Here is a 26646-nt window from a genome sequence, read left to right as displayed (position 1 = left end):
GCATGCAAATACACCCACCTTACCTGATTGGTAATCCCTAATCTAGAAGGGGATGATTCTTAGATAAGGTGGGGAATAATTACTCGTGTGCAGAGCATCAAGGGAGTTCATTCAAGCAAGACCAAAAGAAAAACTCAAGAAAAAAACTTTACCAGAAGAAACTTGGATTATTTTTTGGATTACTAGGAAAGTTCTTGAAAACTGGTCCCATCTGAACTCTGTCTACCTTTGACCCGGTAACGTATATTGTGTTTACTGCTCGTAATATTAATATTAAGATATTTTTCTCGGTATATAGCCAAGAGTCCCCATACTGTGAGAATATATAGTGTTAGGCACCTCCATAATGCTGATTACCGTATATACTCGAGTATAAGACGAGTTTTTTGGCACATATTTTTGTGCTCAAAAAGCCCCCTAGCCTTATACTCGAGTCTAGGTCTGTATTATGGCAACTTACATTGCCATAATACAGACCATGACATGTTGGGGGCCGGAGAAGCTGTTACTTACCTTTACAGCTGCTCCGGTCAGCTCCCAGCACGTCCGCGCGGCACCTCTGTTAAGCTCCCAGTGTAAATCTTGCGAGACACGCAGGCCACGAGATTTACACTGGGAGCAGACCTCGAGATTTACACCGGCAGTAAGTACCGGCCCCTGCACAGCCCCCCCTCCCTGGCCAAGACTAAAAAATAAAAAACAACCTGATAAATATAAAAAAAATAAAAAAAAATGCCCAGTTGATGGGAGTCTCTCCCACTCATCCTCTGCGGGTGGTCCAATGACTGTTGATATCACCGCTCTTCTTTTCTCCTGCACGCCGGCCGTAACGCAGCGCATGCAGTAACACTGCGTGTATAGTATGAGCCCCAATACAGGCTGCTCTATGCAAACATAGTTGGCATTCTTTTTTAAAGTCTTTTTTTTTTTTATCCTGTTAGGAATGGAACCCAGTACTTCTAATCCCTTCTAATTTACCAGTAGCTGCTGCATTTCCCACCCTAGTCTTGTACTCGAGTCAATAATTTTTCCCGTTTTTTTTGGGGGGTAAAATTAGGGGCCTCGGCTTATATTCGGGTCGGCTTATACTCGAGTATATATGGGTATTCTCTTAGCAAAGATGCATATTGTTAACGGAAGATCTGACATTATTTGAGAAGAGGACTAAACCCTTGGAAAGTTATTTTCCTTAGTCCGATTGCCGAGCTGAATATTTTATCATATTAATATCATTTTTGATTGGTCATAGGAAAACAGAGTCAAGGGATAACATTTATTTTCCTGTATAATCCGTGTTTTATTGTTATAGCCGGTTTGATAAACAGAAGATCCTAAGTTTCTCTTGGTATATAAATTATTGGTCTGTTTGTTAAAACGTATGACAATAGTTGTCATAAGTAACTAAGTTGAACTGTGCTGGTGAGATGGGGGTGTGTTAGCACCACCGTGTGGCATATTTTGGGTATTATTTTGTAACTTCATGGTTTGCTTTGCAATTGTATTGATTTTATATTCTTTGTTTTATTATAAACAACATATTTTGCATATACAATTGCGCCTTCGTTTCACTGCTTGCACAAATCAAATTAAGATACTCGATAAAAGAACTGAGGTGCTTATGTCCGTCTGAGAGATCATAGAATATTATATATATATATATATATATATATATATATATATATATATATATATATATACATACATACATACATACACACACACACACACACACACACACATACACATACATAAAAAAATACATATACATTTTTTTGATCCTCTTTTATATGAAGATTGTTTTCATATAGAAGATATATGAGAACAGGTAACACTCAGCAATAACTTTACTGCAGACTGCTACCAATTTATTTATAAAAGTTCCAGCATGTATAATACCGGAATGGCTAGCTATTGGTGACCTATTCTTAATAATTGTCATCAATATTAGATTGTGCGGGCCCAATACTCTGTCCTTGGTAGCTGCTGGCACCTGAAATGACACAGTGGACGGAGGTAGAAGCACGGCTCCACTCAAAGTGTAGTGGCTGCGCTGGGATGCTGTAGCTCCGCTCCCATTCAAGTGAAGGTAACACAGCATAGTGATGCCAGCGGTCAGGTGTTGGGACCCCCGCTGATCTGATACTGATGACCCCCCTCTGACATCCATATGCCCTGACTGTATAAACACAATGTCATCACTACGTAAACCAGCTGCCATAAAAATGCTCAGGAACTGATGGCTGCATGTCCTGAGCCTTTTTGTCATGTATTATTTCACACAGAAAGGAGTTGCAAATAAGCTGTAGTGAAACAAGCTTTGGGCACTGGACGATCCATGACAAATGTTTGCTTTTGGTTCGCTTGCTGCTTGGTCACGTATTCACAGAAGTTGCAGTAAATAAGTAGAACAGTAAAAAGCAAAACTAAATCTCACCCGAATGTCACTTTCTTTAATGTTCATATCAGTCCCGTCCTTAAACAGCACAGAATAAAGCTGTGAGCTGGAATCAAACGACAAGATCTGGATTTCAAAGTACAGGGTGCTCCCTGGCCATTTCGCCATGGCAGTTTCTCCATCGCTGAATCTTGGGCCTGGCATTTTCAAGTCTGCAATGCAATGAAAGTTAAAGGGGTTGTCCCACTTTGCTTTTTTAATCTTATCAGCAGTAGATGTCCTGATAACTTCCTGGTTCTCAGGCAGTTGAGTGAAGGCCACGCCTCCTCATGACTCACCCTGCGTGCTCGTTCATGTGTATGAGGTCATCCACATGGAGCCGTATGTGAGGTCCCGCCCCCCCCCCAGTATAATAAACATTGAGTGCGGCCCCCCCCCCAGTATAATATACATTTAGTGCGCCCCCCCCCCCCCCCAGTATAATATACATTCAGTGCGGCCGCCCCCCCCCCAGTATAATATACATTCAGTGCGGCCACCCCCCCCCCCAGTATAATATACATTCAGTGCGGCCACCCCCCCCCCCCCCAGTATAATATACATTCAGTGCGGCCACCCCCCCCCCCCCCCAGTATAATATACATTCAGTGCGGCCACCCCCCCCCCCAGTATAATATACATTCAGTGCGGCCACCCCCCCCCCAGTATAATATACATTCAGTGCGGACCCCCCCAGTATAATATACATTGGTGGCGCAGTGGGAAGTGCCAATGAGGGTTAAAAAAATAAATAAAAAATTAACTCACCTCCTCCAATTGTTCGCGCAGCTGCCGGTCTCCTGTTCTATCTTTAGGACCTGTGAAAGGACCTTTGGTGACATCACTGTGGTCATCACATGGTACATCATATGATCCATCACCATGGTAATGGACCATGTGATTAGCTCAGTGACGTCACCAAAGGTCCTTTCACAGGTCCTAAAGATAGAACAGGAGACCGGCAGCTGCGCGAACAATTGGAGGAGGTGAGTTAATTTTTTATTTATTTTTTAACCCTCATTGGCACTTCCCACTGCGCCACCAATGTATATTATACTGGGGGGGTCCGCACTGAATGTATATTATACTGGGGGGGGGGTGGCCGCACTGAATGTATATTATACTGGGGGGGGTGGCCGCACTGAATGTATATTATACTGGGGGGGGGGGTGGCCGCACTGAATGTATATTATACTGGGGGGGGGGGGTGGCCGCACTGAATGTATATTATACTGGGGGGGGGGGGGGGCGCACTGCGCCACCAATGTTAATACAAATGCAGGAGGTGGGTGCCGGAGTGAAATAGCCGGCACCCGACCTCTATGATAGGGGGCTGCGATCAGCGGCAGTTAACCCCTAAGGTCCCGCTCCCTGTCATAGAGGTCGGGTGCCGGCTATTTGATTCCGGCACCCGCCTGCTGTATTTGCGCATGCGCGGGCGTGCGCGTACTTGTAGGAATGGAGAGGCGGCCCGAGTACTTGTTCAGCCGTTGTGCGCAGGCGCGGCACAGCGATGCGGCCGGACGAAAGAGGCCGTATCCATGGGATACAGAAAACAACAAAGGAATCGCTCTACATGATTTTTTGAATGAAAGGTAGCTTTTGGATAATAACATGGATAGGAAGATATGTTGTGTGGGGGTAAATAGATTAGATAAAACCTATTTTATGAAGTGGGACAACCCCTTTAATATATATATTATAGTGTGATATATATATCTACAGCTAGGGCTACTTTCACACTCACGTTTGGTGCAGATCTGTCATGGATCTGCACAGGGATCCGGTCATACGGATCAGTTTTCTATTGTGCCAGAGAAAACCATCCCCATTGACTTACATTGTGTGCCAGGACGGCTCGGTTTGTCTAAGTTTCGTCAGACCGACACCAAAACGCTGCAAGCAGCCTCCAGAGCGGAATGGAGGCAAACTGATGCATTCTGAGCGGATCCTTTTCCATTTAGAATGCATTAGGGCAAAACTAATCCGTTTTGGACCGCTTGTCAGAGCCCTGAACGGATCTCACAAACGGAAAGCCAAAACGCCAGTGTGAAAGTGATTAAAAATAAATTAAAAAGACAGTTATCCAACCCACCAGCCACACAAGTCCCCCCCCCCCCCCCCCCCCCATCTTTCCTTCAAGAGGAGGGAACAAAGCTCACAATTCTATTGAGAAAGGAATGGAAACGAGGACGGCTCCAAAGACTATCTGTAGATTATGCACCAAAATTCACAAAAGTACATTGAACGTGAATCAGCACAGATCTGAGGGCATTTCAGAGCCTTTACACCGCCCGGACATCAGGCAGATCATCACCAACAAGCATTTGTAGAAAGGCTGGGTTCACATCACATTTTTGCCATCCATTTAACATATATGTTAACGGATGCCTCAGACTAATGCCATATAGTAGCATCCATTCACCATAAGGATTCCATTGTAAAAAAGAAAAGTATACATTAAAAGGGGTCCTCTCACTTTAGTAAGTGGCTTGTATTAACTACATGATAAATGCCACTTACTGATGTATTGTTATTACTAGGCCTGCACGATATATCGCCAAAGCAATCGTATCGTGATAATCGACGATTGCGATATGGCAGACCCAAAAATTCTGCGATTACCTATACACAGAGGGAGGAGGGGCTGGGGGCCGGCATCTGTATTAGGAATGACAGTGGGGACCGATGCAGTCCCTGTATTCTAATGCACCGGCCCCGCTCACTGTTAGATAATATCATACAACATGTAGGCATTGTTAAAATATAATAATCCTGGTAAATCCAGCTGTATTACTTACAGCCAAGTTCCATAGAAGAGAGGAGGCAGGCCGGGAGGGCGGCGCGTCAGATTATACAACAGTGACCGGTGCATTAGAATACAGGGACTGCACTGGTCCCCGCTGTCATTCCTAATACAGATACCGGCCCCCAGCCCCTTCACACTGCAGGTACACTATTATGGAGGGGGGGGGGGGGGAATCTGTGGATCCCCTCCATCACAGTGTGCCAGCCACAGATCCCCTCCATCACAGTGTGCCAGCCACAGATCCCCTCCATCACAGTGTGCCAGCCACAGATCCCCTCCATCACAGTGTGCCAGCCACAGATCCCCATAACAGTGCCAATAGAGCTCTAGCACAATTCCCTTAAAATATTACACATCGTTATCGCAATACAATTCCCATATTGTCCAGCCCTAGTTATTACCCATATTGCATCCTTTGCTGGCTGGATTCATTTTCCATTACATTGTACACTGCTTGTTTCCATGGTTACAGACCACCCTGCAATCCATCAGTGGTGGTCATGCGTGCACAATTAAGAAAAAAGCACTAGCCTGTATGCGCTCCCAAGGTCCCGGCCACCAGAGAGGCCTACACTTTCTTCTATAGTGTGAAAGCACGACCACAACTGACGGATTACAGGGTAGTGGTAATCATGGAAACGAGCAGTGTATAACATGGTGGAAATCTGGAATTAGATTTACGGGTAATTCTGTTTCCATGAGATCACCATGACGGCCACACAGGAGATTGACCCATGGTCATTGTAGGGGCAGGAACAGAGAAGAGGTTAAATTGCCCCCTCCCACCACCACCACTCAGTGTTTCAAAGATTACTAAGTGCCAGACTCCTAACACAATAGTTCATGGTATTACGTCATACCTCAAAAAGGGAAAACAACAAGGTATTACTTCATACTAATAACAAAAGAAAAGGGGAAGGGAATTATGGGCCGTCATGGTGATCTCATGGAAACAGAATTACCGGTAAGTCTAATTCCGGATTTCCATTTCATCACCATGAGGGCCACACAGTAGAATTATAGAATTAAGGGGTGGGGGGTGTCAACCGCCTGAAGGACTCTGCGTCCATATGAAAGGTCGGAGGACCTCGATAAATCCAAGCGGTAATGTTTAACAAAGGTGTGTATGCTTGACCAGGTGGCTGCCCTGCATATATCATCTAGGGAAGCGCCTGCTTTTTCTGCAAAAGTGGTGGAAACTGCTCTAGTGGAGTAAGCGCGAACGTTTGCGGGTTAATCCAGGTTTTGACGTTTTTAGCAGAGAGAGATGGTATCTTTAATCTATCGGGCAATAGGGGACTTAGAGACTGTCAAGCCCTTTTTTTACCCCGCAAACTGGATGAGAAGACTGTCAGATTTCCTCAAGTCTTTTGTGACTTCCAGATATTTTAGTACAGCAAGTCTGACGTCGAGAGTATGGAAGTCGCTTTCCTTCAGATTTTTTGGTTTGTCACAAAATGAGGGGAAGATGATTTCCTGGCTTCTGTGATAGTTGGAAACTACCTTGGGCAGGAATCTCAGATCCAGTCTCAAAACAATCTTATCGTCGGAGATAGTCAGATATGGTTCCCTTATGTAGAGTGCTTGTATTTCTCCCAGTCTTCTGGCCGAGGTGATGGCGATGAGAAAGGTGGTTTTGAAGGAGAGCAATTTTGTTGTGCAGTCTTCCAGCGGTTCAAAGGGAGGATGCGCAAGTCTGTTTAGGACTAGGTTTAGGTCCCAGGTAGGAGTACGAGATCTTAGGGAGGGCCTTAACCTGGTTGCTGCTCTAATAAACCGCAGGGGTGTGGAAATTTTTAAAAAAAAACTACTTGTCGAAGGACTAAAGCGGGGTCTCAATCTACTTGTCCCTCATGACAATCTACTTGTCCTGATACAAAAAGTAATTTTAAATCAAAACCATATTTAAGTGAATCCCTTTAATGTTCATGCCATACTGGGGCAGTGAATCCCCTTGATGTACATGCCAGTATGGGGAAACCTGGCAGCACTCCTATTGACACTTCAATGCCAGGGAGAAGAAGCAGAGCGGCAGCATGACTAACGTGTGCCTCCGCTGGGAGCTGACTTCCGCCCTGCACAGGAGCGCTGATAACTAGTGATGGGAAGTTCGGATCTTTTAGGTGAATCGGTTCGTTTGAATCAGCTCATTCAAATGAACCGATTCATGAATCGGATCTTCGGTTCACTTGGTGAGTCAGACTGCTGAGCTGACTCGCAAGTGAACCGAAGACTCTAGGTGCCGGTGCGCATGCGCAGATGCTATACACATTCGATTCACTTGCAGCTCTCTGAACTCTGATTAGTATAGAGTGAGTCAGGAAGAGTGATTTATTATAGTAAAGGGAAGCTGAGGCTGACGCCGGACAGGAGGACTCAGGACAGGAGGACAATAGACTTATGGCGTAAAGCAAAATGGAAGGCTTTAAAAGGCATTCCATTTGCTTTCCGTCCTAATAGAAGTCTATGCAAATCAAAATGGATCCGTCTGGGTCCAGTTATGCAAGACGGAAAACTAAGTCCTGTCGACACGACAGGACCCAGACGGATCTGTTATGATTTTCATAGACTTTTACGATGACTGAAAGCAAAACGGAATGCCTCTTAAAGGTTTCCGTTTTGCATTCCATTTTATGGATTACGTTATTTTCTGTTATAACCCTTTTATAACGGAAAGCCATAACGGAATCCATAAAGGTGATGTGAACCCACCCTTGGTTATATAGCTACTGAATGAGATGCCTTTAACATATATCTCCTGAGAAGCCAATTTGATTCTTAAGGGTTAATTTAATTCTACCTGTAATCTAAACTCTGTGTCATCTGTCCCTTCTCTGATCTCTCTGCTCCTGTCCCTTAATCTTATCACTGCTGCAACAAAAGCATCAGCCTCAGTGTAAACTGTTCTCCACTCTGACTCACGGCTCTTTTAACTCAATGAATCTAATGAGTCTCTAACTAAGTCGGATCTTTAGATTCTTATAACTTGTGACTCATTCGATTCCTTTCTATTCTTAGACTCCCCTGCACTTACTTGTGTGACTCAGACAACTCGATTCAGAGAGCTGATTGGTTGGTGGGCGGGGAGGGGTGGGGCTGGCAGAAGCCAGCTTCCACTCTAAGATCATATTACGCTCCTCCCCGTCCCTCCCTCAGGCTCCTCCCTGCTGCCAGCGTGAGGTGAGCGGCTCTGTCTGCATTGTCTGTGAACACTGCGGTAAGCAGCCCGGACTTGCTGCACGGGGCTGTGTATTAGAGGAAAACACGGCGCAACCCTAGCCCTGCTACTTGCCCGCAGGGCTAAGCTGCCTGCACAAACTACCTGCCCGGCGCCCGGAACTGCATGTCCCGGGCGTCGGGTGATAGGAATTCCACACCCCTGAACCGCTTAACCCACCTATGATCAGCGAGACTGGTGTCAAAGAAAGTACTGAGTGCGGAGATTTGCACTTTCAGTGTAGAGGGTGTAGGTCCCAGCTCCAGACCATTCTGTAAGAAGTCAAGGATCTTCTGGATGTTAGGTTCTCTGAGATTAGGCTCTGTGTGGACGTTTCCCTCCCCCAGGAGCCCTGGTAGTATCTGTCCTTGACCATTGCCCCCCAGCCTGATTTGCTGGCATCCGTGAGAACCGTAATTGACGGGGATTTGTTCCATGGGACTCCCCTGGACAAGTTTCTCTCCACCATGATAGTGATATCTTCACAGAGCTTGGGATCCGCAATCTGATGTCTAAGGATCCTAGTTTTCTGTTCCACTGATTCAGAAGCCAGTTTCGCATGACACGATAGTGGGCCTGAGCCTATTCTACTGAGGGGATACAGAAAGTTAGGAGACCCAAAAGGCTCATCGCTTCTCTTATAGAACATTCTCTTTTTGATTGGAATCTTCTGACTTTGTTTGAGGGACTGGATTTTGGCCTTAGGGAGAAAGGTCTTTTGCTTTTGTGAGTCCAGGTTTACACCTAGAAAATTCACGCTCGTAGAAGGATGTAGAACAGATTTTGTCCTGTTTACAATCCAGCCTAGCTCTGACAGACCAGACAAGAATATTTCTAAGGCTACTTTCACACTAGCGTTCGTCGGTCCGCTCGTGAGTTCCGTTTGAAGGGGCTCACGAGCGGACCCGAACGCAGCCGTCCAGCCCTGATGCAGTCTGAATGGAGCGGATCCGCTCAGACTGCATCAGTCTGGCGGCGTTCAGCCTCCGCTCCGCTCGCCTCCGCACGGACAGGCGGACAGCTGAACGCTGCTTGCAGCGTTCGGGTGTCCGCCTGGCCGTGCGGAGGCGTGCGGATCCGTCCAGACTTACAATGTAAGTCAATGGGGACGGATCCATTTGAAGATGCCACAATATGGCTCAATCTTCAGGCGGATCCGTCCCCCATTGACTTTACATTGAAAGTCTGAACGGATCCGTACGAGGCTATTTTCACACTTAGGCTGTTATATGCTAAAATAATGCAGACGGATCCGTACTGAACGGAGCCTCCGTCTGCATTATTATGATCGGATCAGTTCAGAACGGATCCGATCGAACGCTAGTGTGAAAGTAGCCTTAGTGTGGTAACAGGAGTCTCGTCGAGTCACCTATGACTAGGAAAGCGTCCAGGTAAGGTACTATGTTGAGTCCTTCCTGTCTCATAGGGGTTACCATCTCTATTACCAGTTATGTGAAGAGTCTCGGGGCAGAAGAGATCACAAACGGGTGGGCTGTGAGCTGGAAATGAAGGATCCGGTTGTGTAAGTCGTTAACTGCGAATCGCAGGAATCTTTGATGGATTGGGATGTGATAATATGCGTCCCTTAAATCGATCGAGCACATGACTGCTTCCATGTTTATTAGGGGGATAATCAACTTCAGGGATTCCATTTTGAATTTCCTGCACAGGATAAATTTGTTCAAGTGTTTTAAATGTATTATTGTGCGAAAGGATCCTCCTTTCTTTCTAACTAGGAAGAGAGTCGAGTAGAATCCCTGATTTAACTGGGACTGGAACTACTACTCCCTTTTCTACTAGTTCCCAGATCCCTAAAAGAATGTTTTGCTTGGAATACCTGGAGCCTACATTGGTGATGACGAAACTTGTTGGGGGGGATGGATGTGAATTCTATTTTGTATCCCGACTGGATGATTTCCAAAGCCCAGTTTTTTTTTTTTGGGTCGTTCTCTCAGCCTCCCGCCCTCCCCCCCGACTATGGAGTCATTGTTTGTCGTCAGGCTTAGACTGGGGTTTGAGAAGGAAACCCCTTCCTTTGCCTCCTTTAGGCTAAGCCCAGCAACCTGATTTGCCCTAGAGTAGGGACGAAAGGACTGGCTCCTTTTATAGGGTCTATCTTCTGGGAAGCCCTTCTTATCAGCAGCCTTCACTAAGATTTTATCTAGGACAGGCCCGAAAACATATTCCCCAGAAAAGGGGATCGAGCAAAGCTTCATTTTGGAGGTTTTATCTCCTGACCAGGACTTTGTCTAATATGAGCAGCATTAGACAAGCTCGCGTCCCTGGCGCTGAATCTAATAGATTTGGCCGAGGCACCAGCAAAGAAACCTGTAGCAGATTTTAATAACTGTAATGAGTTAAGAATTTCCTCTGTGGAGGTTTTGTTCTTTAAATGGTTCTCCAGTTCGTTCAGCCATAAGAACATGGATCTGGCTACAGACGTGTCCGCTATATTAGTTTTAAGCCCATACATGGAAGCCTCACATTATTTTTATTTTTTTAGAAGAGCATCTGCTTTACGTTCAATGGCATCCTTAAGCTGGGCCGCATCTTCGTTTGGCAGGGCGGTCTTTTTATTTACTTTGGCCACCTTTAGAATTTCGTCAAATAATTTTGACTGGGAAGGGTCAAATACTAGGCGATTTTTGAATTCTTTAGATATTTCTAGTCTTTTCTCTGGTTCGGACCATTCCTCTAGTACCAGGTCTCTAATATTTTCATTTATGGGGAATACTCTGGCCCCTTTTTACTCGCAGCCCCCCCCCCCCCCCGAACATTTCATTCTGGATTAAATAGGACCTGGGGGCCTCCTCAATCCCCATGGTGGCACAGACCGCTTTTAGCAGGTCATTCATCTCATCCGACGAGAAGTAAAATTTTCTATCGCCCTCCGAAATTTCTCCTTTGGAAAGGGAGACATCTCCTTCCCAAGTTTTGGAGGAGGAAGCCTCATCCTCCATGTAATCCGAATCGGAAAAGGAGGGAGCTTTTACTCTTGGGCTTTTAGGGGGTTGAGGATGGGGAAGGTCAGATACCCCGGACCTGGCGGCTCTCAGCTCCTCCTGTACCACTGAACGGATGCTTTCTGTAAGCGAGGGCTGTTCCTGGCGGATTATTTCCAAGATGCAGTCCTTGCATAAATTTTTTAGCATATCCCTCAGGTAAATTTTTTTGAGCAAGTTAAGAAACGTGGAGGCTTTTAAAAAAAATTCTGTGCCTCTTTTACCTGGGAATATGGAAAAAAGAATGGAGGAGAGCCGACAGAGAAATACATCAAGAATGTAGTAAGTTAATAAAAAATGGGGGTCCCACCAGGGGAACTTACAAAGGGCAAAATGGGGGCATCGAGTTCCATAGAACCCTGTAGCTCAGGACCAGACATGCTGGCGGTGCCAGTGGAAACTGGTACTTAAACCTCAGATCAGCGTCGGCCATGGCTTGCCCGCTTTTATCTGCTTTCCGTCCCAGAGATCTTCTGGGTTGGGTCACATGACCAGAACCCGGAAGTGACTGCAATTGTCCTCAACGTCAGCGTGCGTGCACGCTGGCCGCTACACTGCCTGCCCCACCAGGTGAGAGGAGGAACCATGCGGCACGGGGGCTCCAGATAGACCGGAACGAGTCCTCCCGATATCCCCAGCCAAGCATAAGCACGCGGCCGCCGGCGGACTGGGGAGCTCCCGTCTGGAGCTAAGGTAATACCAGGAGACCGTCCTCGGAACCTCCTGGAGATGAGAAATAACAAAAAAGGATAATTTCCTCTTCATCTCCCTGGCGCGCAGGGAGACTCTTCTCAGCCCCTGGCCTCAGTAGGGACAGGAACACTTTAGAGTGGTGGTGGGAGGGGGCAATTTAACCTCTTCTCTGTTCCTGACCTTACATTAACCTCTTCTCTGTTCCTGACCTTACATGGTGAAAAATGAATCCAGCCAGCAAAGGAAGCAATATGGATAATAACAATACGTTAGTAATTGCCCTGTATTAGCTTTCTCTACATGATAAATGCCACTTACTGAAGTCAGAGGACGCCTTTAACGTATACATAAAAATTTTTTTTACCAGGCTCTGCAGGATAAAAAAAAAGCATGGCATGCTGCCCTTTTGTATCCTTTTCCCCTCTCCCAAATGTATACATCTCAAACAGATGGAAAAACGTGTTGTGAACCCACACTCATCTGTCTGTGAAAAGGTGCTGATCAATCATCATGCAGTGTAAAGAATGATTCTGTATGTGATGGCATTAGTGATCACTCATTCCCATACTGTGGAGGCGACCGCGGCATGCAAATAAAGTGGTCTCCTCTGCTGACGTGCTCAAATAAGCAGTGTAAAATAAGGCCCAGTTCACACTTCAGCGGTCAGTTATATCCATCAGTTATTGTGAGCCAAAAACACAGAAACAGAACAGTGTCTTTGAAGGTTCCAGTCCTGATTTTGGCTCAATCGTTGTAGGTAGGTTTAACGCCTCACTCACATTTCTTGCATGTAGGGTTGTCACGATACCAAAATTTTGATTCAATTTCAATACCATAAAAAAGAATTGTGATTAGGGTTGCACAGGGTATTAAATTATCAATACCGGGATTTGCCATTTCCTGATACTAGGCTGCGCAGTGCAGTGCTCCCAGCGCGCCATGTTCTCTTCAGCAGCAGTGGAGGAGTCCCTCCCCTGTGCCGCTGCTACCAATGAGGGGAGGGGCTGTGGCCACTGCGCCACCAATGAAGAGAACTTACCTTTTAATACAAATAGAGGCGGCGGGTGCTGGCGTCACAATCACATACCTGGCATCTGTGACAGGGTGCTGCGATCCGGAGGGGTTAATTGGATCACAGCGCCTTGTCATAGAGGTCGGGTGCCGGGTATGTGATTCTGCCACCTACAATTGTGTTCAAAATTATTCAACCCCCAATGCTGTAAAGGGTTTTAGGGAATTTAGTATACATTTGTAATTGTGTTCAGAATGAAATCTTACAAGGACTTTTTAAAGAACCAAATGCAACTAAAATGACATCAATTGTTTATGTAATACAGTATTAAATTTTTTTTTGTGATTTCTTCATTGACACAATTATTCAACCCCTTAGACTACCACTCTTAAGAACAGAGGTTCATTCAAGTGTTTTCGATCAGGTATTGAAAACACCTGTGGATGTCAAGGATCAGCAATCAAGCATAATAAGCACCAATTAGGCAGATTTAAAAGGACTGTGATACTCAGCTCCTTCTAGACATTTACTGGTGTGTTTACAAACATGGTGAAGTCAAGAGAATGGTCCAGGAAGACAAAAGAAGAGGTGATTTCTCTTCACAGGAAGGGCAATGGCTATAAGAAGATTGCAAAGATGTTAAACATACCAAGAGACACCATAGGAAGCATCATTCGCAAATTCAATTCAAAGGGCACTGTTGAAACGCTACCTGGACGTGGCAGAAAGAAGATGCTGACTTCGACTGCTGTGCGCTACCTGAAGCGCAAAGTGGAGAAAAGTCCCTGTGTGACTGCTGAGGAACTGAAAAAAGATTTGTCAGATGTGGGTACTGAAGTTTCAGCTCAGACAATAAGGCGCACACTGCGTAATGAAGGCCTCCATGCCAGAACTCCCAGGCGCACCCCCTTGCTGTCTCCAAAGAATAAGAGTTGACTGCAGTATGCCAAAAGTCATGTGGACAAACCACAAAAGTTTTGGGATAGTGTTCTGTGGACTGATTAAACAAAATTAGAACTGTCTGGGCCCATGGATCAACGCTATGTTTGGAGGAGGAAGAACAAGGCCTATGAAGAAAAGAACACCTTGCCTACTGTGAAGCATGGTGGGGGGGGGGGGGGGGGGGGTCAAACATGCTTTGGGGCTGTTTTGCTTATACAGGTACAGGGAAGCTTCAGCGTGTGCAAGGTACCATGAATTATTTTCAGTACCAGGAGATGATATTGGATGAAAATGTGATGCAGTCCATCACAAACCTGAGGCTTGGGAGACGTTGGACCTTTCAACAGGACAATGATCCCAAGCAGACCTCCAAGTCCACTAGAGCATGGTTGCAGATTAAAGGCTGGAATATTTTGAAGAGGCCATCGCAGTCACCAGACTTAAATCCGATTGAGAACCTCTGGTGGGACTTAAAGAAAGCAGTTGCAGCGCGCAAGCCTAAGAATGTGACTGAACTGGAGGCTTTTGCCCATGAAGAATGGGCGAAGATACCCGTAGATCGCTGCAAGACACTTGTGTCAAGCTATGCTTCACGTTTAAAAGCGGTTATAACTGGAAAAGGATGTTGTACTAAGTACTAAGATTCAATGTCACTTGGGGGTTGAATAAAACTGATAATGATGCGAGCACAGAAAATACATTTGTGGTTATTTCGTTCTAAATGTTAAGTTATATTTGTCTGACTTACAAGAGCCTCTTTGATTTAATTGTAAAAGATGACTGAAATGATCAAAATCAATGTCAAACTGGCCAAAACACTCAATTTCAGTGGGGGTTGAATAATTTTGAACACAACTGTACATTTGTATTAAAGGGGTTCTGCACTTTCAATTAACTGATGATCTATCCTCTGGATAGATCATCAGCTTCTGATCGGCCGGGGTCCGACACCCGGGACCCCCGCCGATCAGCTGTTTGAGAAGGCAGCGGCGCTCCAGCAGCGCCGCGGCCTTCTCACTGTTTACCGCCGGGCCGCCCGCCCACTGACGTCACGACTTGTATCAACTAGAGTGGGCGCGGCTAAGCTCTGTTCACTTGAATGGAGCTTAGCCGCGCCCACTCTAGTTGATACAAGTCGTGACGTCAGTGGGCGGGCGGCCCGGCGGTAAACAGTGAGAAGGCCGCGCCGCTGCCTTCTCAAACAGCTGATCGGTGGGGGTCCCGGGTGTCGGACCCCCGCCGATCAGAAGCTGATCTATCCAGAGGATAGATCATCAGTTAATTGAAAGTGCAGAACCCCTTTAAAAGGTAAGTTTTCTTCATTGGTGGCGCAGTGTCCCCTCTCCTCCATTGGTAGCAGCCACGGGGCGGGGGTATGGACTACCTCCTTCTCCACTGTGCTGCTGAAGAGAATCCATCTTTCTATCAAACACAGATGGATTTTGCAGATCCAAACTAGAAAGAAAAAAAATTGAACATGCACTATTTTTTTATCGGGGCAACGGAACGGCCATACTGATGCGGACAGCACTGAAATGAATGGGTCCGCATCCTATCCGCTAAAAAATGCAACTGACACTGAAACAAACATTTGTGTGCATGTAGCCCAAGTCTGAGGTGGGGTTTTTGCAGGGATTTCAGCTCGGACACTTGCTTCAGACTGGAGGGTAAATTCACTTGCAGCAGATTTGTGACAGTAATGTCAACGACTAATCCATTTGTCTGAATGAGGCCTGCAGAAACCACTGGACGTATGGAACAGACCTGTAGTCACAAAATTCTCTGCAACAATACCTTTAAAGGGGTTTTCCCATGACAAACACTTAACCGCTATCCACAGAAAGGGGATAAGTGTCTGGATAGGCATGGGGTCTGACCACAAGAATGGGGGGCATCGAGGCCCCGTTGGAATGAAGTGGTGGGCAGGCATGCTCACTACTGCTCCACGTTGCTCTCTCTGACTGTCCCATGGGGGTGAATGTAGCTGCAGCGCACATGAATCACGGCCGCTCCATTCAGCCAGGGGAATGGGCCTAGTCATAAATTATGCGCATCCTCTGCCAGTCCCTGCGGCTAGAGGAAATCTACTCCGGCCCGACTGTAGCAGACGTCAATCGTCACTTAGGCCAATAAAGTCGTGTAAATAATAGTGAATGAGTCGTCAAACTTGTCCAGCTGTTGCAAAACTACAACTCCCAGCATGCCCTGAGTTGTAGTTTTGCAACACCTCAAGGGCCATAAGTTTGAAATCCCTGCATTAGGCAAAAAAAAAATTATAATAATAATTGCTGTCATGTTGCAGGTGAGATGCAATCGCACAGGACTTAGGCCTCATTCACATTTCAGATTTCCACTGACACGTGCTGTCCACGTTTTCTGCAGACCACACGTAGCCATTGATTTTAATGTGTCTGTTCACATATGGGTATATTTTTACTTACTGTGGTCAGTGAACACAATCAAAAAAGAAAAAATGTAGCAGCACTACAAAAATGAGGATTGTTCCTTACTGTGGTGGTGCTCGCTGTGTCAGAAGCCAGTCTTGTGCTTCCCCAAATCCAGATGCAATTGTAATAGAAAACTGCAGCACTCTCCAGCCTTGATCTTTCCAAACTTTATTTCACCAATACAAATGCTACGTTTTGATCTGTGTGATCTTTCTCAATTACAATTGCATCTGAACACAATCAAAGAGACCTGCACTACTTTGGTCCGTGATGCGAACCGAACACGCCCACTGAAGTCTAAGGGTCCGTGAAAATCACTGACACAACAGATGGTATCTGGATATTACATTTCAGCTGAGCAGTGTTCGTGGATTATGGATGAGACACAGACACACGAACCAAACACCGATCCTTGACAGATGAAAAACAGATGGATTTTTTTCACGGACACACAAATGTGAACAAGGCTTTAGGCTGCGCTCACATCACGTTTTTGTCTCATGTTTAATGTATATGTTAAACAGATGCCTTACAATGGAATCCATCACCACTGTAAAGAACCTCCAAAACAAGCCACGTACCCGTTTAATGTATACACCTTCCTGCCAGACTCTGCAGGAGGGGAAAGTATTGTACGATCTTTTTTACATGATGTATGTTAAATGTGAGACACGCTGTGAACCGCCCCCGACACTGATCGCTCTGCTGTAATGTAGTCGTCCGCAGCACCGCAACCACTTTCACAGTCATTACCTGCAACGTGACAGGTGTGAAAGACGACTTATTCATATACAAACCGGCTCCCAAGTCCCCCGTGGGCAGGCGGTGCCCAAGCCGGCTGCTCTTCCCCGATGTCTGCTTCTCCCCACCCCAAACCTGCCAAGCACCTCCAAATATTAAGCAGGCGCCCCCTGCTGCTCTCCTGGCGCCTGTGCACTACAAACCATTTTGGAGGCCATCACATCAGGGACATGCTCTGAGACACATCAGGGACATGCTCTGTGCAGGCACCTGCACGCATTTAGGAGACACATTAGGGCCTGTTCACAGGCGGCATTTTGGTACGGACACCAGCACTACCAATGTAGTTTCTGCCTCCTGTTCACCTAATGGGAGGCAGTGCTGAAGATGGGGAGGGGCTTTTAAAGGCCGTGGTGAGAACAGACATCCCTTCTTCAGGACGGCCTCCCACTGAAATGAATTGGGTCCTTATTGTAACATCATGGTAAAAAGCGGAGGAGGCTAGAGCTAGGGCACTATGACCAGGACCACCCAGCTGGACACTTGATAGAAGTTTTGCTAATTAATAGGGAGTACAGCTACACTAGTGTGAGGGGAAAGTGGGTGACATTCCATGTAATGCATTTAAAGAGGACCTGTCATCTGGATATCTATAATCTAATTATCCTACCATATAGTGCGGCCCCCACTGATGTCTTTGCAAATTTTTATATTTTTGTCTAAATAATCCCCCATTTGTCCGCTGTGATCACGTATCTTTTGGTGCCTCATATGCTATTCCCGCAAAAACTTGAGCTCCTTCTCCCTGGCTATGAAAAAAAAAAAAAAAAAAAATAATTGCTAAGACATCAGCGGGGGTCGCACTATACGGTAGGATAATAACTAGATTATAGATATCCAGGTGACAGGTCCTCTTTAAATGGGGTCGCAATGCAACATGCTGCTACTCCGACAGCCGCAAAAAATTCTGATTTGGAGTTTTTGGGACTGTCCCGTTGCCGTAAATCACATTGCGACATTTACATGGCTTTCTTGTTGGCGTTTAGTCCCAGCTTAAGGATACACGACATGTGTCACTCGACAAAAAGGGTACAACTACACTGCAACATGTTAATGACGGTCAATGGCGTGGCCCTGAGAGTGTCACATCGCAGTATGACACCAATGACTATGGTGCAACTTTTCTGCGCCAGCCCTAGCCTAAAAGATCATCTCCTGAAGAATCAATGAGCACCCACATGTCACTCAGGTAGGTTGAGAAAGCTTTTACCACGTATTGAGGGTCATTGCTGGCAGTTATCTTAACCGCCTCCGGACCGCCTAACGCAGATGTGCGGTCCGGAGGCGGCAGCCCTGCGCACGACGACGCATATACGCGTCATCTCGCAAGGGCCGGGATTTCCTGTGAACGCGCGCACACAGGCGCGCGCGCTCACAGGAACGGAAGGTAAGCGAGTGGATCTCCAGCCTGCCAGCGGCGATCGCTCGCTGGCAGGCTGGAGATCTGATTTTTTTTAACCCCTAACAGGTATATTAGACGCTGTTTTGATAACAGCGTCTAATATACCTGCTACCTGGTCCTCTGGTGGTCCCTTTTGTTAGGATCGACCACCAGAGGACACAGGCAGCTCAGTACAGTCGCACCAAACACCACACTACACCCCCCCCCCCGTCACTTATTAACCCCTTATAAACCCCTGATCACCCCATATAAACTCCCTGGTCACCCCCCTGTCATTGGTCACCCCCCTGTCATGCTCCGTTCAGACGTCCGTATGATTTTTACGGATCCACGGATACATGGATCGGATCCGCAAAACACATGCGGACGTCTGAATGGAGCCTTACAGGGGGGTGATCAATGACAGGCGGGTGATCACCCATATACACTCCCTGATCACCCCCTTTCATTGATCACCCCCCTGTAAGGCTCCATTCAGACGTCCGCATGTGTTTTGCGGATCCGATCCATGTATCCATGGATCCGTAAAAATCATACGGACGTCTGAATGGAGCCTTACAGGGGGGTGATCAATGATAGGGGGGGTGATCACCCATATACACTCCCTGATCACCCCCTGTCATTGATCACCCCCCTGTAAGGCTCCATTCAGACGTCCGTATGATTTTTACGGATACATGGATCGGATCCGCAAAACACATGCGGACGTCTGAATGGAGCCTTACAGGGGGGTGATCAATGATAGGGGGGGTGATCACCCATATACACTCCCTGATCACCCCCTGTCATTGATCACCCCCCTGTCATTGATCCGTAAAAATCATACGGACGTCTGAATGGAGCCTTACAGGGGGGGGGGGGGGTGATCAATGACAGGGGGATGATCACCCTGATCACCCCCTGTAAGGCTCCATTCAGACGTCCGCATGTGTTTTGCGGATCCGATCCATGTATCAGTGGATTCGTAAAAATCATACGGACGTCTGAATGGAGCCTTACCAGGGGGGTGATCACCCTGATCACCCCCTGTCATTGATCACCCCCCTGTAAGGCTCCATTCAGACGTCCGCATGTGTTTTGCGGATCCGATCCATGTATCCATGGATCCGTAAAAATCATACGGACGTCTGAATGGAGCCTTACAGGGGGGGTGATCAATGACAGGGGGGTGATCAGGGAGTCTATATGGGTGATCACCCCCCCTGTCATTGATCACCCCCCCCCCCCCCCCCCCTGTAAGGCTCCATTCAGACATTTTTTTGGCCCAAGTTAGCGGAAATATATATATTTTTTTGTTTGTTTTTTCTTACAAAGTCTCATATTCCACTAACTTGTGTCAAAAAATAAAATCTCACATGAACTCACCATACCCCTCACGGAATCCAAATAAATAAACATTTTTAGACATTTATATTCCAGACTTCTTCTCACGCTTTAGGGCCCCTAAAAAGCCAGGGCAGTATAAATACCCCACATGTGACCCCATTTCGGAAAGAAGACACCCCAAAGGTATTCCGTGAGGGGCATATTGAGTCCATGAAAGATTGAAATTTTTGCCCTAAGTTAGCGGAAAGTGAGACTTTGTGAGAAAAAAAACAAAAAAAAAAATCAATTTCCGCTAACTTATGCAAAAAATAAAATAAAAAATTCTAGGAACTCGCCAGGCCCCTCATTGAATACCTTGGGGTGTCTTCTTTCCAAAGTGGGGTCACATGTGGGGTATTTATACTGCCCTGGCTTTTTAGGGGCCCGAAAGTGTGAGAAGAAGTCTGGGATCCAAATGTCTAAAAATGCCCTCCTAAAAGGAATTTGGGCACCTTTGCGCATCTAGGCTGCAAAAAAGTGTCACACATCTGGTATCGCCGTACTCAGGAGAAGTTGGGCAATGTGTTTTGGGGTGTCATTTTACATATACCCATGCTGGGTGAGAAAAATATCTTGGTCAAATGCCAACTTTGTATAAAAAAATTGGAAAAGTTGTCTTTTGCCAAGATATTTCTCTCACCCAGCATGGGTATATGTAAAATGACACCCCAAAACACATTGCCCAACTTCTCCTGAGTACGGCGATACCAGATGTGTGACACTTTTTTGCAGCCAAGGTGGGCAAAGGGACCCACATTCCAAAGAGCACCTTTCGGATTTCACAGGCCATTTTTAACAGATTTTGATTGCAAGGTACTTCTCACACATATGGGCCCCTAAATTGCCAGGGCAGTATAACTACGCCACAAGTGACCCCATTTTGGAAAGAAGACACCCCAAGGTATTCTGTGAGGGGCACGGCGAGTTCCTCGAATTTTTTATTTTTTGTCACAAGTTAGCGGAAAATGATGATTTTTCATTTTTTTTCTTTTTTCCTTACAAAGTTTCATATTCCACTAACTTGCGACAAAAAATAAAAATTCTAGGAACTCGCCATGCCCCTCACAGAATACCTTGGGGTGTCTTCTTTCCAAAATGGGGTCACTTGTGGCGTAGTTATACTGCCCTGGCAATTTAGGGGCCCATATGTGTGAGAAGTACCTTGCAATCAAAATCTGTAAAAAATGGCCTGTGAAATCCAAAAGGTGCTCTTTGGAATGTGTGCCCCTTTGCCCACCTTGGCTGCAAAAAAGTGTCACACATCTGGTATCGCCGTACTCAGGAGAAGTTGGGGAATGTGTTTTGGGGTGTCATTTTACATATACCCATGCTGGGTGAGAAAAATATCTTGGTCAAATGCCAACTTTGTATAAAAAAATTGGAAAAGTTGTCTTTTGCCAAGATATTTCTCACCCAGCATTTTTTACACATTTTGATTGCAAAGTACTTCTCACACATTTGGGCCCCTAAATTGCCAGGGCAGTATAACTACCCCACAAGTGACCCCATTTTGGAAAGAAGACACCCCAAGGTATTCCGTGAGGGGCCTGGCGAGTTCCTAGAATTTTTTATTTTTTGTCGCAAGTTAGTGGAATATGAGACTTTGTAAGAAAAAAAAAATTTTAAATAAAAATCATCATTTTCCGCTAACTTGTGACAAAAAATAAAAAGTTCTATGAACTCACTATGCCCATCAGCGAATACCTTAGGGTGTCTACTTTCCGAAATGGGGTCATTTGTGGGGTTTTTCTACTGTCTGGGCATTGTAGAACCTCAGGAAACATGACAGGTGCTCAGAAAGTCAGAGCTGCTTCAAAAAGCGGAAATTCAAATTTTTGTACCATAGTTTGTAAACGCTATAACTTTTACCCAAACCATTTTTTTTTTTTGCCCAAACATTTTTTTTTTATCAAAGACATGTAGAACAATAAATTTAGCGAAAAATTTATATATGGATGTCGTTTTTTTTTGCAAAATTTTACAGCTGAAAGTGAAAAATGACTTTTTTGCAAAAAAATCGCTACATTTCGATTAATAACAAAAAAAGTAAAAATGTCAGCAGCAATGAAATACCACCAAATGAAAGCTCTATTAGTGAGAAGAAAAGGAGGTAAAATTCATTTGGGTGGTAAGTTGCATGACCGAGCGATAAACGGTGAAAGGAGTGTAGTGCAGAAGTGTAAAAAGTGCTCTGGTCATGAAGGGGGTTTTAGCTAGCAGGGCTGAAGTGGTTAACGCTCTGTTCACACTGGTGTTTTGGCTTTCCGTTTCTGAGATCCGTTTCTGAGATCCGTTTTGGACCTGAATGGATCAGTTTGCATTCTAATGCATTCTGAATGGAAAAGGACCCGCTCAGAAGGCATCAGTTCAGTCTCCGTTACGTTTGGAGACAGACACCAAAACGGATGCGTGTGGTTGCATTATTGTAACAGATCCGTTTTTGCAGATCCATGACTGATACGCCCAAAACGCGAGTCTGAAAGTAGCCTTAATTGAGCTCTGTTCACACCAGGACGCATTCCGTATCCATAGGTTTCTACTGTGCAGATGGCAGAATATGTTTACTTTCAGCAAAATGTCTGACAGGTTTATTGCATGAAGGACTCTAAATCCCACGAGACGCTCCACCACCGAACAACCATCCACAATGGAAACCCACGGCCGACAAATCCACCGCAGAGGTCACTACCTCATGAAAAAACGTAAAACGCACACTGTATCATGTCTGCGGCAACCAAACCTGCATGAAAAACCTCATCTGAACTAAGAGGTCCTTTCACTTCAGCAAGTGGCATGTATCATGCAGAGTAAGGCTAGGTCTACACGACGACATTTGTCGCGTGACATTTTGTTGCACTAATGTCGCGGGACAATTTTTATAATGGCAGTCTATGGTGTCGCACTGCAACATGCGGATGCGGATTTTTCTGCGACTGTCGCAGTGCGACACCATAGACTGCCATTATACAAATTGTCACGTGACATTAGTGTAACAAAATGTTGCGCAACAAATGTCGTCGTGTAGACCTAGCCTAAGGCTACTTTCACACTTGTGTTCGGAGCGGATCCGTCTGGTGTCTGCACAGACGGATACCCTCCTATAATGCAGACATGCGAACATTGTAAGTCTGGACGGATCCGTTTGGCTCCGCACGGCCAGGAAAACGCTGCAAGCAGCGTTCGGGCGTCCACCTGCTGTGCGGAACGGAGGCCAAACTGAGCGGATCCGCATCCACTCAGAATGCATTGGGACTGTGCGGATCCGTTCAGGGCCGCTTGTGAGAGCCTTCAAACGGAACTCACAAGCGGACACCCGAACGCAAGTGTGAAAGTAGCCTAAGTAAATACAAGGCACCTACTAATGTATTGTGAGTGTCCATATTGCCTCCTTTGCTGGCTTCATTTTCCCATCACATTATACACTGCTCGTTTCCATAGTTACGACCACCCTGTAATCCAGCAGTAGTGGTCGTGCCTGCACATTATAGGAAAATGCAGTGGCCTATCCACACTCCTGGCCACCAGAGAAGACTGTACTTTTTCCTATAGTGTGCAAGCACGACCACCACTGATGGATTGCAGGGTGGTCGTAACCATGGAAACGAGCAGTGTATAATGTGATGGAAAAAATTAATCCAGCCAGTAAAGGAAGCAATATGGAGAATCACATATAGTACATTAGGAAGTGCCTCATATTAACTTCCTCTAAGTAATTAATGCAATTTCCTGAAGTGACACAGCCCCTTCAAAGTGGTATTCCGGTAGGTAAAAGTTATCAGATCGGTGGGCGTCTTACCACTGGGACCCCCACCGACCGGTAGAACAGGGACCCCCGTACCCCCTGCAGTGACCGGAGCAGCCGGTTGCACATTCCTATGGGAGTTCCAGAGATAGCGGAGTGCAGCGCTCCCCTATCTCGGAACGCCCATAGAAATGAATGGGCTAAAAAATCTTTTTTTCAGTTGGTCTTTATTAAAAATATTGAGCCGTTCTGTCGCAAAGGGTTAACCGTTTTTCTAGACGTGTGACTGGTACTTTCACTTTGTGCCTCATCTAATAACCCCGATCTGTAATTTGGGGTCATAAAGACTTATCTGAGCCAAGGTAAGGACTGGGCGCTAATCCTGTATATAAGAGATAAGGAGCCGTCAGCCTCACGGAGCAGAGAGAAAAGTCAGATCCTGCTACTAGAGAATCTCGGGGCCGCACAGAGACAGGGGCTCACAATTTGTAACAAAGACCAATTGAAAAAAAAAGATTTTTAACTCACGAGTACAATGCAATTATATATATAAAAAAAAAAAAAAAAAAAAAAAAAAAAGGTGTAAATAGCCTTTAATGGGGTACTCCCACATAATTTCATGGCAGAGCCTCCTACACGCGATCGTGTGTATTATGAGGGCTGCAAACCACTGATGAAGAAAATACGGAGACCGTTCCAAAAAGCCATCCACACGCTTTCCGCATTTCTTGTGACCAGATGGAAGAGAACCGGTCCACAACCTTAGCGTCACCGGAAGGTAGGCGGAGTTATGGAAACATCCGAGCGGCCCGCGCTCCGCCGTTCCCGTAATTCCCACAGCATTGAATGCACAAAATCGTGTTTTTTTTTTAAATACGTTTTCCCAAAGAATAACCACACATTTTATTATATGCGTCCTAATGCAAACTCATCCTGCAGAAAGAAAACTTCATAGGGGTAATAAGAAAAAAAACTATGGAAGCTAAAAAATAAATAAATAAAAAAACTTTGAATTTATTAACTTCGTACAAACAATCGGCAATTCTCCGTTTCCACGCCGCATTCCTGATCACTTCGGCCAATCGCAGATCACCATCACCAGCTGGGGTCAGGTGACGTGTTGTTGCTATGGGCAACCCACAGGGCTGGGGGGGGGGGGGGGAGAATTGACCCATACCTCCCAGGAGCCCATACACTCAGGGTCAGCTACGACTCCCAGCATGCCCCATTCACTTCTACAGGTGTTCTGAGAACAGCTAACCGAGCGTGCATGTTGGGAGTCGTAGTTTTACCACAGCTGATAGGGTGCTGAGCCCTGCTACTGCAAAGCACCTGCAGACGTACGGAAAAAGACGTAAAGTGAGAGTATGGACAGGGTAACGGCCAGAGCGCCCCTTGAAAACAAGTCTCATGATGGAATTAGTTTAATTTTTCCACATAAGGAACAAATACACACCGGGCGCCACAAAGTACCTCACATCAACAACCGACAAGACTACCGGAAGACGGCGCCATGACGGCGAAACTTTCCTCCCTCAGGCTCGGTCCCCGCTCCGCTACTTTACCTCTTTTCGATGGTTTTTCTTCCACTAGAAGGTAGAACCGAGAAGCGATAGCCGCCCCTTCTCCGCTACAGCTCGGTGATGACACGACGTCCCGCCCGCTTAACGGTTGCGTCTCCGGAGCCGACCGACTTTGGAAAAGTAACTCTGGGCGCGAAGGGAGCTGATTGGCTGGCGGCAGCCATTTTACGTCTTCCCTTTGGCTGTGATTGGCTGACGGGAGTGGAGAGGAGGCGATGAAGCCACGCCCCCGCCCGTCCGTCTGTTTTGGGTGTTTGTTGAGGGTGAGAAAATGGACGTGCGGGAGGAGGGACGCTCTAACTGACAGACTGGGCACCGGCGCCGTAAAAGTAATCGTGTGCCCTCAATACCCGCACCACTTTATGTAAAAAGGCAAAGTTTTCATACATTTATGGGAGGAAAACTTGTTTTTGAAGGCAAAACTATTAAAACGTCGTTATAAAAGTGCAGAAAATCGCAATAAATAGGTTGCAATTATAACTGCATCTATACAATTATACTGTGAGCCCCTCCATTAGTCTCTGTTCACACATTGCGGCAGATTTATGACGAGCAGCGGGGCGTACGCCGGCTTCTGACTGAAGTGCACTGACGTAAGACGTGCCAAAGGCCTCACGCACGCGGCCGTTGTGTGCCCGTATTGCAGCGCGCATACGGCAGGTCCGCAATACACCGGCCTGTGTGCACTCCGATCACTAATGCGGACCTATTCACTTGAATGGGTCCACAATCACGGAGATGCGGATCAGAACCCCACAGAAGCACCACGGAGACGGAGTGCTTCCGTGTCATTTCCGGACGTGCCTCAACACCGCAAAAAATAAAATAGAACTTGTTCTTTTTTTTATGCGGTGCGGACTGATCACGGATCAGGCCTTAAAAAGGATGTTGCCCGTGCATTGGGGAACGCAAATTGCGGTCCCGAATGGACAGAACGGGCGCACAACGGCCGTGTGCATGAGGCCAAATGAAGAGGCACCTGTTAAATTGGAACACGTTTGCACCATTTCTTTTTTATTTTTATTAAAATGTGATGTCAGAACGAGGTCGCCCACTTTTCTTGATGCTTTTTGCAAAGTGACGAGAGGCCAGAAAAGTTGCAAATTACAGCACAGATATAGCAAGTGCGACTTTTTCAAGCCAAAAGCGTTCAGGTAGACGTCGGGAACTAAATCTCCAACGAAAAGCAAAAGTCAA

General features: G+C 46.1%; 1 protein-coding gene across 3 annotated transcripts in view; it reads right to left on the bottom strand.

The window, feature by feature from the left end:
- LBR (lamin B receptor) overlaps window positions 1-26646 on the bottom strand; it is an 82683-nt gene that overhangs the window by 34089 nt on the left and 21948 nt on the right. For 2 of the 3 annotated variants that reach the window (XM_044288857.1, XM_044288859.1), the window contains exon 2: window positions 2435-2607. In XM_044288857.1, the coding sequence (XP_044144792.1) occupies window positions 2435-2599 (165 nt within the window). In that variant the 5' untranslated portion in view covers window positions 2600-2607. Of the gene's footprint in view, window positions 1-2434; window positions 2608-25431; window positions 25585-26646 lie in introns of those variants that run through there. The other variant, XM_044288858.1, reaches the window with a different exon arrangement.

The sequence above is a fragment of the Bufo gargarizans genome, chromosome 4 (genome assembly GCF_014858855.1).
Source record: "Bufo gargarizans isolate SCDJY-AF-19 chromosome 4, ASM1485885v1, whole genome shotgun sequence".
In the NCBI taxonomy this organism is placed as follows: Eukaryota; Metazoa; Chordata; class Amphibia; order Anura; family Bufonidae; genus Bufo; species Bufo gargarizans.
This window is presented reverse-complemented; position numbering and strand designations above follow the sequence as displayed.